Here is a 13,305-nt window from a genome sequence, read left to right as displayed (position 1 = left end):
TTATTTGCGGGTCTTCCGGGTTTTGTTATCGCATAATATCAAGTTCTTTCTGAACTCCGGGTTTCTAACAGTCGGTTTGAAGTATGCTAATGCCAAACTCAAGTTCTCTTTGTCTAATATCAGTAGAAATGGGCAGAACAGCAAATGAGCGCTTCGTATATTCTTTGAAGGCCTCCTATTTAGCTATTTTGAAGCTGTAGGTACGGTGCTCGGCGGTTACGAGCTCGGTTCGCCGATCTAGAGTGAGAAATAAGGGTACGAGTTCTGATGCAAACGTAAGCATCATCCGGCAGTGAAACCAGTTAGTGAGTCCTTCGCCTAAATGGAACTATGTGGCGAGCTTTAACAATTTCCAATGGCAATATGTTTACAGAGTTTGTGTTGTACATCTGAGAGGATTATACACTTCAAATGTGGTACAACTCAAATATAAAAGTCTTCCTACGAAGCGCTGGTTACTAGGACATGGTTCTGAATTTTATTCCTTCGGCAACTGGCTTTTCAGGTGCTGAGCTTTGGATTCGAGCACACCTGCATGCATATTGGTGTGGAATCAGATGACTCTATCCACTCAGCCATTTGAATGCTTCGCTGCTCGCGGCTGAACAAAGGAAATTCAAGACCATGTTCTGGTCCATCGCTGTGTGTAAACTTTGTAATTTTTCTCTTAAGTCAATAACAAAGAAAAAAGGAAATGAGCCTCTCGCGCTAATCAAAAACATGATTATAATTTTATTGTATTTTGATTTGTTTAAAGTAGATTGGCTTGTCATGAATTGAACATTTAGGCCATCAAAACAATTAACAATTCTGTTTAATATTCAACAAAACTCAAATTAGAATAAAGGTATAAGCATAAAGGTCATTAGAAATTGTAATGTCGTCTGCAACAAGCCAAATCAACGAGTCGTAAAATTTCATTTTACTTTGATTTGTTAAACGCCTCAAAACACTTAGCAGCTCTGCCACTGGCCGCACACGTCTATTTAACAATGCATGAACCATTCACTATTTATTTTGTAGGTAGCTAATGTATGTATGTATATTTAGTGAAAGATAAAATAAGCTAGAAGGCAAATTGAAAACTCTTTGGAGCTTGGCATGATGTGCTGCGGTAAAGAATTGATTCGTGCCCACGGTGGCGTATACGTAATGTACCGAGTGATTCCTAGTAATATTAGTTTTGAGTTCTAGCGGTGTGCTATTTCTGATTAATGGCGTTTTCTTTTCTGAAAAGAGTGTGGCCCTGTTGGTTTTTCCCAGCTCTCTTGTGAGTTTGTTTGTTCTTTTGACAAAATATTTTCCACCGAATAAGAAAAAGGGTCTCATTAACTACGAAGTAGAACCATTTTGCATCGCGGCAGGTGACTAGATCAAAAGTTAGAATTTAAGAGTGCAACATGAGGGCAACATTTTTTATAGTAAAGAAAACGCTATAAGATAATATAATATACTTAAGAACGAATGGTCGGTAATGTGAAACTTATAGAGATATTCGTAAAAGTTTCACACAATAAAACAGGGGATTGATAGTTTTTTCCATAAGACGACGTTCCAGATCGTTCAATCAACGGACACACATGTTATTCAGTAAGGAGGGGTGATACAATTGAATATGAACTAATATGGGGATAAGTGCCACCTTTGGCTATGCGTAACCGATTGACGGACTTCGATCAAATTTTGAAGGAGATGTATCGTATATTTATGGACCATTTTGGGACTTCTTCGGGACTGTTTCGTGAACATTTCGGAATGACTTCAGGAAAATGTTGTGATTATTTTAAGTATCATTTATATTTATCTATTTCGATGGAATTTTGGGACAATTTGAAGATCACGTTTGAATTAATTTTGGAATAATTTCGGACCTATTTTGTGATCAATTTGAAACAATTCAAGGATCACTTCCGGATTATTTTAAAATCATTTCGAGATCATTTTGAAACCTTTTTAGGACTGTTACACGATGGCTTCAGGATTATTTTAGGCTTAGTATTTAAGAATTCATGAGCTTAATACCGCCTTATAATAATTGGATATTCAATTATTATGTTTTGCTGAGAAAAACTGAAAAGAAAGAAACATTTACAGGCATATTGCGATGGTACCATTTCGAGAACCGCCACGTAATCATCATCAGGCAATTTCATAATGTTATCAAAGGTTTCAGCGAGATTCGAACTGCGAATCACACGGTGAAACTGCAGTTGCCTTAACAACTAGGCTATCCTGCTTGTATTTGCTTCCTTGCTTAATTCAATTTATCTCGTTTCTACACTAACAACACAATTGAGACATTCTGTCTCTGTATTAATTTGCGTGTTATGTAGGTTTTGTTTTTGTAAAGTTTGTTTTTCGTTGCGAATGAGAAGCTTTATAAACTCGGGCTCAGTTTTACATATTTATGTTTGTTTGTTTTGGTTGGTGTTAAGCTCATGAATTCTTAAATAATAAGTATAAATTGAACACACCATTAAAACAAACAATTATAAGGATTATTTTAGATATAATTTTGAGACTATTTCGAAACCATTTTAGGACTGTTATAGGAGCACTTCGGGATGATTTCGGGACTTTTTCGGGATCAATTTGAAATAATTTCAGGATCACTTCGGAATGGTGTATGGCATCATTTCGTCAACCCTTCTGAATCATTTCGAAACCATTTAATTTAGTTGGGACTGTTACAGGATCACGTCGGAACTGTTTTCGGAATTCTGTTTCGAGACAGTTTCGAAAATCCCGAAGTGAACCTGAAATACTACTGTAAAAATCCCGAAGTGAACCTGAAATATACTGTAACTGTTTTGATATGAGTTCGAATAGTCTCAAATTAAGCGTTAAATATATTATTAAAAAAGTAACCGGTTCGAAAAATTAGAAGTTTTCAAAGAAAACAGCTCCAAATAAGTAAATGCTTCCAAAACAGGAAATGTTTGCAAAGAGAATGTGTGAAAAAAAAACAATGTTTCCAAAAATTATAAAACATTAGCAAAGCTTCTAACCGGTACCAAAAAATAGTATCCGTATTCAAACCAGTACCGAAAAATAGCAGCTGCATTCAACCCGGTTATAAAAAAGTAGCCGGATTCAAACCCGGTCAAAAAAATAATTGGATTCAAACTGAACTACAGGGTAGATACAGGGGGTAGTGCAATCTGAACAGAAACATGACATTCCAACAGAGCTGTAAATATTGAAACGATTTTGATTACAAACAACGATTGTAACTGATTAATATTGCAACTTGTTAATATGCTTTTTACTGCTGAATTCTCTAAAATAAATAAATAAGATTGATTACAAGTTTTGTACAATATATCATTGTGCCCAAGACATACATGCAATCAATGAATGTAGCAGCAAAGGGATTGTAATCAAATACGTACAATGATTGTAGATTGTAATCAATAATTGTACAATCAACGATTATAAGCAAAACGTGATTGCAATCACGTAATAAGAATTGATTATAAATTTAAATGTTTAAAATCATAAAAAATACAATCGCATATGATTAAAAACTAATGTGATTGCAAAATGGATTATACCATATAACCAGTTTTAGGGAAAATAGAAGGAATATATGGAAGTAGTTGCGGTACTCTGAGTCATTAAAAGCTTACCGTAACGGATTATATTATACTATCCAAACATTTTCAATTGAAATTACCTGAAATAAAAGAAAAGATAATTATATACTTGTATATTTATTTAGAAGTAATTTAAGTACAGAAATGGTTATTTAATGAGTGACATTTGTATACACAACAAAAAAAAAAGCAAATTATCAGATTATACAGCGATTCTAAATCAATATTTACTTATATCCTATACTATATCCTTTATGATTCATTTGTTAGCAATATAAAATATATCCCAACTCATACTAGCCTCTAGCTCGTACATTTATTTTAAAAGGGAATATGAAGAGAATTTCAAATTGCAAACCCAACTTTTCATCCATTAAATTTCTATTAAAAATAAATGGTCGATTGTAACTATGCGCATACAAATGCGTATAAATACATAGTAAGTTAACTGTATACAAACAGACGTACATATGTATATTGTGAAGAACTACTGTAAATTTTTATTCTACTGAATTCATAAAATATATATGTACGAGCTTGTGCAAGGAAATAGCTGCTGTTTCGAAAAAATGTAAAATACTCGGGCTACTTTAAATTATTTTTAGTTTGGAAAACAGTAATTAGCTCATAGCCTTCATAGCCTTCAAAGTAGACATGCAATGCAGTCATATTTTTCGATAGTCAGGCGGCACTTTGGGCTCTCAAGGCTGCCATGATAATACCAAGTGTGGTAGTGTCATTTTTGATTTTGACTGAGTTCATCAAAGCATGGCTAACCTTTTTAAGTCAACTGTCGAAAATTGGAAACATCAACTATCTCAGAGCCGTACTATAACTTCCGCTGCTGCGGTCAATAGAATTCGATGGGATTGTCTTCGCACACTCGCATAGCTCTTCTTTCCAATAAGCGTAACATATTTTGTTCCAGTTGTTGCAGTCTTCTGCAGAAAATATAAGAGGACGATAAGCGTATGAAGGTGTGTTCATGTTGGATTCCAGATTCTAAAAGGGAACCTGCGTATTGTTCGTGTTGAAGCTGTGTGCGTTAGGGTAGGTGGTAGCTGCCCTGATAAGGAAAGCTCACTTCGACAATACGAAGATCCGTTGTGATACCACATACAACAAGAAAAATAACTGTGACGTAGATCTAGATACTTAGAGAATAGTTGGGTAGCAACGATAAAGTTCGGAATGATACCGATCTCAACCTTGGACAAAACGTCGGCAGATTCAAGTGAGTCACGATCGAAGTACTTTCGCCTAGTTCTGGCAAAAGCTGGCCAATCAAGCATAAAGTGATTTGGTGATTCCACCTCATCATCCTCCATACATCTACAGCAGGATGGAGTTTCCAGTATATTGAGACGTACCGCATCGACACCCATGGGACAGTGCCTTCTCAAAACCCCAATGACCATTGATAGGTGAGCCTTAGTGAACCCAATTATTTCGACACACCTCCTTCCATCCACTTTCGGCTAGAAAGATTTTGGTACCCTGCAAGAGGTGGTGTCCGCTTGCTGAGCTGATTCGAGGCCCAGCTAAGGAGGAGGAAACCACAGGTGGCTAGCCGAATCCCGAAATCCCTACAGTCATCTTCATTGTCTGTGTGCGTAGTAAGAAACAAATGCCTATGCTTAAATCAAGGCTCTAACGTGAACAGTCTGAATCAAATTTCGGTTAAGCGGCAGTTCGGCTGAGCATATATGCCTGCATTTGAGGCTGCAACATGAAAGCCCCCTTAAAGCTACGTGAAGTTTTCTGGTGACGTTGTTTTTGGTGTAAGTTCTGGCTTTGATTATGTGGAAATCCGGCATGGATATTGTAACTTTTAAAGCGTAACTAAGACTTGTTTGATACCAGCGCAATGAGTCAGTAAAAGAAATCATCGATGAGTGATCACAATAAAAAAGGCGTGAGTACGAAATACCCGTGAAGTTTGATGTGTAAGTATACATATATTAAATGAACTAGAGCTCGTTCAGGGGTTGAAGTTAAACTACAACAGAGGTAACCTTATCAGAAAAAAAATAATTTCGGGCTACCTGAGAAGACATTCGTCTGCTTCTTATTATTAACAATCGCTATCTAAAAGTTATTATCGGTTTGGTTAGATTGGGCGTGAGTTGCACATGATCGATCAAGCAGGAAAGGCGTGGACCGAAGGGCCTGGCTGTATGTTGTCGATATCCCTTGGCAGCCACGTTACTGTTGACCGATATAAATTCGAGACTGTGAAGGACTTCGTCTATTTGGGAACCAGTATTAATAGCAAAAACAATGTCACACTAGAAATCAAACGGAGAAACACTTTTGCCAGCAAAGTCCCCTCTGGACGAACAAAAATCACGCTCTTCAAATCGCTCATCATACCTGACCTCCTGATATATGGCTCGGAATCATGGATGAAGTCGAGAGAAGATGAGAAGGCTCTTGGAGTGATCGAAAGAAAAGTTCTCCGGAAGATTTATGCTCCGAGATGTCGACTGGGAGCATCGAAGGAGGTATAATGATGTGCTGTATGAGCTTTACGCAGAAATGACGATAAAGCAGTGGATAAAAACACAAAGGCTTCGCTGGCTAGGTCATGTTATACGGCTGGATGAATGCGCTCCAGCCAAGAAAGTTTTTGAGTCGAAACCGTAGTTTGGAATCAGGAAAAAAGAAAACCTACACTGAGTTGGGAGAGGCAGGTAGAGGAAGATTTGACCTCTCATCGTGCTTCCAATTGGCGTCAGTTATCACGAAACAGGGATAGCTGGCGTGACATGTTACGAAACGGCCAAAATCGCTTGACTACTCGAAAAACTGAGAAGTGTTAGTTTTCTAGGCATGGAACCGACGATATATACATACATATGCATTTAGTTATATCTCTAAACAGTAATTCTTTGAAGCTTATCTCTTTTGGAAAGCACGTGTGCGTCATACATACATATGTAAGTGTTAATCAACATTCGATTCGTTATGGTAGATGCAACACGTTTCTGAACTTTGAATACACTTGCAAACACTCCTTCATATGCATACACAGACACATTCTTAGTTGTACGAATGAATATAAAAATTGTTGTATACAAAAAACTGTCATTATACTTACATAAATATTTTTTTATTTATTATTGCAAAAAGAAAAATGAGTAAGCAAGAAAAATGTACACCAGGCACAATAAAAGGCCCGTCGCATTTAAACTGAGTGTATTGAGCAAATATATGAGAAGAGAGCGTAAGCTTTTCTAGTTAATATCTTTATTAGTGTTTCCTTTTTTTTCATTTTTGTAGTAAGGAAAAAAAGCAACAAAAGAAAAAAACTGCTTAAAAGCGTAAGTATGTACTTGCAAAAGATTTGTTATATTCGACATTGACTCTGTAACAAACCACAAAATCAACACACGACAAAATCACGAAACGAGATGGAAAATTGAGATAGAAAAGACCTTGCTTGAGATAAGCGAAGAGAGAGTACTCAACTGCTTTTCATATAAAAATACTATGAGCTTTACTACCCCCAACTCAAACGCCAAGCTTTAATATGGGAAATATGCGTTAAAAACATGAGAGTGGGAAGGAGTACGCTGTGAAAATTATATAGACTTCTGCTTGCGTGTGTGTGTGTGGAAAGTATTCTTTAGCAGCTTGAATGTCGTGTGAGCATTCCACGGTTGGTATGGGACTAGGCGTACGATTTGTTGCATGTTTCGTCCTTAACTAAAGATAAACCGCAACTTGAACAGACATAATATTTAGGGATTCAAGGGGTTGATAAGCGCGATACAAAGCTTTATAGTTGCGGAACTTCTGCAACACAATTGTCAACCGCACCTACGCGGGGGAATCTTTAACATCTGGCGACCCAAGTTCCTCAAGGAGGTTTTGTCCTGGAAGGTTTAATATGGTCGTATTAATTGTTCCCGAAATGGTCGAGCTAGTACAACAATGGTGTTTGTTATAGGTGTGCACCGGCTTTATATCGGGCAAAGAATCATCAACATCTTTGTACTCCCCAAAACCATCTGGGTTTGTTATGTTAAATGTTAACATATAACATTTCTATGTAGAACAAATTTTCAGAGATTAAGAGCAGTTCGATTTATTATATACCGCTTTCTGGAATTTTAAAGATTAACTTTTAACAATTGTTTTTTTTTTTTAATTATTGTTCTGGCCTTGAGCTCGAGTTGAACTTTAAATCATTTATCAATAGGCCGATAAAAAAAAAAAAAACAATTGTTAATAAACCATGAGCACTTGGGAATGTCAAACAAAGTAATTGACAATAAACAAATCCAGCCATATCAGTGATTTGCAACAGATGGCGCAACACTGAATAAATATAGTTGGTAAGAAGGAATAGAAGTAGCAATTTGTCAGTCAAACAAACCACCGCTGTATAGCTAAATGGTTAGCGCAGCGTGCCTAAAGCGTACTGATGATGAAGGCTTAGCACCCTTCGAAATGGATCTATCTGCTCAGCTATAGCAGGTTGTCTGAAAAATGTTCTACTTACTATTCCAAAAACAAAATACAATTTTTTAATAACCAATAATTATCATTAGATAAAAATATTGTTCTGGCCTTGAGCTCGAATCGAACCTTAAATGATTAATTTTTAAGTTAATGAGTAAACTGGCGTCGCAGACTTATTTCCGGGAAGGTACATTTTTGTAAACTTTTTTCACATTTTTTAATAATTTTTTAATAATATTATGACATACTCAAATTGCTGAATACAATTGTTTTTATTATTGATATTAGAGAAAAATTACAAAGTTTACAAACGGCGATGGTTACTAGGACATGTTTCTGAATGTCACTTCTTCATCAGCTAGCTTTTCGGGAGCTGTGTATTGAACCCGAAATCTCCAACATTCATATCAGTGCAAAGACAGATGCCTTTATCCACTCAGCCGTATGAATGCCTCCCTGCTCGCCTTGCAATTGGTCTCTAAGTGTTGCCTTTTTGTTGCTATTCCTTTATTCACCATTTAGGTAAAAACTATTTCTATATGTGACCTGGAATCATGAAACGACCGTATTGTGCGAAAACAAGTTTTCGAGAAAAACGCGTTTAAAGTTTTTGTTTAACGTGACTTTGTGTAGCGGCTGGCCGTTGTGAACGAATTTTGTAATTAAAGTTTAATTAACTTCCCGATAAGCTATACGCTTGAAACATGGAATATACTACAGAACTCGATGACAATCAATAATAAAAAGAGAAAAACTCCGATAGGTGGCGCATGGATCGAGATATTTCAAAAAATCGTATTTGTGGTCCGATTTGCCTTTGAATGCCATTTGTGAAAAAACTAAGAAAGATAGAAAACTGCGGTTTGTTCCACTGGAAAGAGCGTTAAATTTCCTATAAGAATCACTCAAAAATTGAATAACGGTATTTTCGCACAATAGGGTCGTTTCATGATTCCAGGTCACATATGCTTTTTAATCCTAATTTTGTGGAACAAATATAGGCGCGGTTAAAAGAGCTTAGTGACATTCGTTTTATAGCATTGCTTTTATAAGCAGTACTCCCGCTAATCACTATTATATCAATATTATTTAGAGTTAATTATTTCTTTAATCAATATTTCAACTTTTCATAAAAACTGTTTTAAAATATTTTTATAATTTTTTTTAAATAATTTTCTTCAATAACTTTTTTAATTTTTTTTATATAATTTTCGCTTTTATTATTTCACTAACTTTTTATTTATAGCTTTTTTATAATTTCTGTTTTATACATGGATTTCTTTTGTGCGGGTTTTAATGTTTATTTTTTATAGTTAAAAACAAAAATTTTTTTATGAGTTTTAAGCGGGGATTACCCTTATTGCTTTAAATGTATGAAAACATTTATTTGAAGCAATTTTAGATTTATTTAATAATTTGGGAAAAATTTAAACAACGTGTCATCAGGACGGGCAAGGCGACAGCTGTTTCGATTATACCTTGTAAATCTCTTCAAAGCCTTTTCTCCTGGGAGTGGGATTTGAACCCGCACTCCTACGATGGCTGAAGTGTTTTTTTATACCTTTCATGAACATGAAATGGTATATTAACTTTAGTCCGATGTTTGTAACGTTGAGAAATATAGAAGATAGACTCACCATTAAGTATACCGAATTGATCAGGGCGACGAACTGAGTTGATATAGCCATGTCCGTCTGTCCGTCCGTCTGTCTGTTTGAACGCAAACTAGTCCCTCAAATTTTGAGATATCTCAATGAAATTTGGTACAAGGATGTATTTTTGTATTATATTAGACATTTGTCGGATCCGGTAGTATCGAACCACTATAACATATATCTCCCATACAACCGATCGTTTTTGGCCATTTCTGCCTTAATTTAGAAAGTATAAACGTGAAACTCGGTGATATATATTTTAATATATCATAGAAGATTTTCTGAAAAAATCTTTTTGATCGGAGCTATATATAGTATATACCCATACAACCGATCGTTAAGATAGAAAGATGTTTAGCCATTTCTCCCTTAATTTCCAATATAAAACGTTAAACTTGGTGATATTTATTCTAATATATCATAGAAGATTTCATGAAAAAATCTTTTCGATCCGAGCTATATATAATATATATCCCATACAACCGATCGTTCAGATAGAAAGATTTTTGGCCATTTCTCCCTTAATTTCCAATATAAAAACGTGAAATTGGGTGATATTTGTTCTAATATATTAGAAGATTTCATGAAAAAATCTTTTCGATCGGAGCTATATATAATATATATCCCATACAACCGATCGTTCAGATAGAAAGATTTTTGGCAATTTCTCCCTTAATTTCCAACATAAAAACGTGAAACTTGGTGATATTTATTCTAATATATCATAGAAAATTTCCTGTAAAAATCTTTTCGATCGGAGCTATATATGTATAATATATATCCCATACAACCGATCGTTCAGATAGAAAGATTTTTGGCAATTTCTCCCTTAATTTCCAACATAAAAACGTGAAACTTGGTGATATTTATTCTAATATATCATAGAAAATTTCCTGTAAAAATCTTTTCGATCGGAGCTATATATGTATAATATATATCCCATACAACCGATCGTTCAGATAAGGGGGGTTTTTGCCATTTTTTATTTTATATTTATCTTAAAAATCGTTTAAGTATGTACATCTGTTCACTATATATTTCTTATCTTATACATCCGATTATTTGGAGATTACGAACGGGATAAGATTATTGTTCAGCCCCATTCATGAAAAGTATGAAGTGTTCGGCACAGCCGAAGACAGTTCCGTCCTTACTTGTTTTTAGTTGTGAAAATTTTTTAATATTTTTTATATATTTTCTTTTTTTAAATATAATTTTTGCTATTATTTTTTTTAAGTTTTTTTCTCATTTTATATGATTTTTTTGTTATTTAATTTTTTAGTTTTCAAACATAACAGCGGTTTTAAATTCTTCTTCTTCACATTGAGCTGCCATATGTTTTAAATGTGCACATGGGTACTTAGAAAATCGGTCGCGATTTACAATTTCCCATGGAATGCTCGTATGTGTGTGCTCGTAATGTTTGGAAAGTATTCTTTAGTAGTTTGAATGTCATGGTGTTTGCTGCTGCAAACTATACGTACATACATATTTGTTACATACCTGGATATTAACACCCTCACCCAACAAGCTTTACAGTGTGCTTGTTACAGTGAAGAAATTGAAGCTTTCTCTCTTTCGACAAAAACTTTGCTGCGCTCGTATGTAAGTGAAATTTCTAAAGTAACATTTGCAATGGAACTGTCCGACGGTGCGGTGGATATGAACGCAAGAAAATTCACATACAATTCGCGCAAAGCTACGGTTTTTATCACATCCAAGAAAAGTGAGAGAATTACAAATAGTTTTTCTTAAATACTAATAAAAAAAATTCTTTAAATAGCAAACAACAATAATTATGCAGCGGCAAAATAATTTTATTCGGAATTAATTTAAGTTGAAACAAAAACGAGTGAAAATATTATGTGCAGAAATATGTGATACAGCGAAAAAAAGTTACAACAAAAATATTCATATGTATACATAGAAGTCTATTTATATATACATATGTACATATATAAAAAGGAGCGCAGTTCATGCGAGTCAAAAGATGATGATTCTCTATACACATTTTAAATAATAAAAAAAGTTTAAAAAAAGAAATAGAAAATGTTGCAGAAATATTCAATACTGTTACGTTTTTTACATGCGATTTTCGTTACTTCTAGCTCGGCTGCGCTCCCCTTATATCATACATAATTACTAAAAAAAATGAATTAATTTCAAACATTTAATCATTTCAAAATTAAATGAAATACAAAATTAAGCCTACAACAACAACGCTAAATACGTTAACATATGTCGCATACGACAATTGCTTGCCTCTTTTCGTTGACGCCTGAGAGTCGGGCGAGAGTTGAGCATTGAGAAATTATAGAAGAGGCAGAATGAAAGTAGAAGTTGAAAAGCACGGCATTTGTTGACGCAAAAGCAAATACGAAAATGCGTTGAAAACAATGTAGTAGAAAAAAATGTATAAAAGTCCAAAAGGCAATCGTATAAACACGATGAAAGTCATCATAAAATACCAAACAAATATATAAAACACAAAAAAAAAAAAACAAAAAAAAATGTACCGCCCACCAATACAAACAATACAAGCGAAAGATTTCAACAGCAAGCGTAAAAAAGTAATAATAAAACACATGTAGAAATAAAAAACTAATAAATACACACTTTGCAACGGGACTAGTTACACCAACAAGTTAGTTATTGGACCATACAAGCAACATGTTGATAATATACATGTTTCTAATCATTTAAAACAAGCAACTACCAGGCATGCTTAACCAACGAACCGATATCATTTCGTTACGATAATTAACGTTAATAAACGAAACAAAGTCATTTCGTTTCGTTTATTAACGTTAAGAACGTCAAATAACGAAATGATTTTGTTTTGTTTTCTGCCATATCAAAACGAAATCAAATCGTTTATGTTGATTATTAATTTCAAACTATGCTGGCAAAGCTGATTGATGGCGGAGTCATTAAAGGTGAAAGCATTAGCCAAGCTGATTGCAACTTTTCTCATGAATTTTGACAGTACGAACATTTCTCAGAGTATTTTTGACATTACCACCAACGAATTACACAAACAAATTACATGGAGTTTGTGTGTGTATGTTCGCTCGCTGTTAGCACCTTACGGCTTCACCATGGCTATAGCATTGCCAGCACAATTCAAACATAAAGTATCACGTTTTTGTTTACGTTTTTAACGTTAACGAAAGCTTTTCGTTTCGGTTAAAAACCAGATACAATTTATCTTGATAATTTCTTTATCGATAATATTTCGAAGTGTTTCAACGGAAACGGTGGAAATTTTTTGATAAACTATTATCTTAACGTTAAGGTGCATCCCTGGCAACTACATACTTTCTTATACACATTTTCACAAATTCATACATGTAATAAAATAAATAAATCAAACGAAGTGGCGTACATGCGACACTAATGTTTAGCAACATGTTGCTAAGGTGCACACTGTTGCATATTGCAACATAACGACTTATGCAAATAGCGCGAGGTGCGGGGGCTAATAAAGCATTTTTAATGTTATAAAATTAAAGATTATTTAAACCCCGTAGAAATATAGTTTTACTTAAAGGCTGCAGATTATAGCAAGGAGGTTACACAAAGAGGAT

General features: G+C 34.6%; 2 protein-coding genes across 18 annotated transcripts in view; one reads left to right on the top strand and one right to left on the bottom strand.

Annotated features, from left to right (window-relative positions):
- Npl4 (nuclear protein localization 4) overlaps nucleotides 1-13,305 on the bottom strand; it is a 213,911-nt gene that overhangs the window by 86,153 nt on the left and 114,453 nt on the right. The gene's annotated exons all lie outside the window — the stretch shown is intronic.
- Nucleotides 1-13,305, top strand: part of LOC137249145 (uncharacterized) — a 123,440-nt gene that overhangs the window by 26,405 nt on the left and 83,730 nt on the right. For 3 of the 16 annotated variants that reach the window (XM_067780405.1, XM_067780485.1, XM_067780469.1), the window contains exon 1: nucleotides 11,368-12,288. The exons of 1 other annotated variant lie outside the window; for it this stretch is intronic. In XM_067780405.1, the coding sequence (XP_067636506.1) occupies nucleotides 12,229-12,288 (60 nt within the window). In that variant the 5' untranslated portion in view covers nucleotides 11,368-12,228. Of the gene's footprint in view, nucleotides 1-11,347; nucleotides 12,363-13,305 lie in introns of those variants that run through there. 12 more of the 16 variants (XM_067780410.1, XM_067780457.1, XM_067780461.1 and 9 more) reach the window with 12 other exon arrangements.

The sequence above is a fragment of the Eurosta solidaginis genome, chromosome 1 (genome assembly GCF_040869045.1).
Source record: "Eurosta solidaginis isolate ZX-2024a chromosome 1, ASM4086904v1, whole genome shotgun sequence".
In the NCBI taxonomy this organism is placed as follows: Eukaryota; Metazoa; Arthropoda; class Insecta; order Diptera; family Tephritidae; genus Eurosta; species Eurosta solidaginis.
Note: the sequence above shows the minus strand (reverse complement) of the source record. Positions and strands in the feature narration are given on the sequence as shown.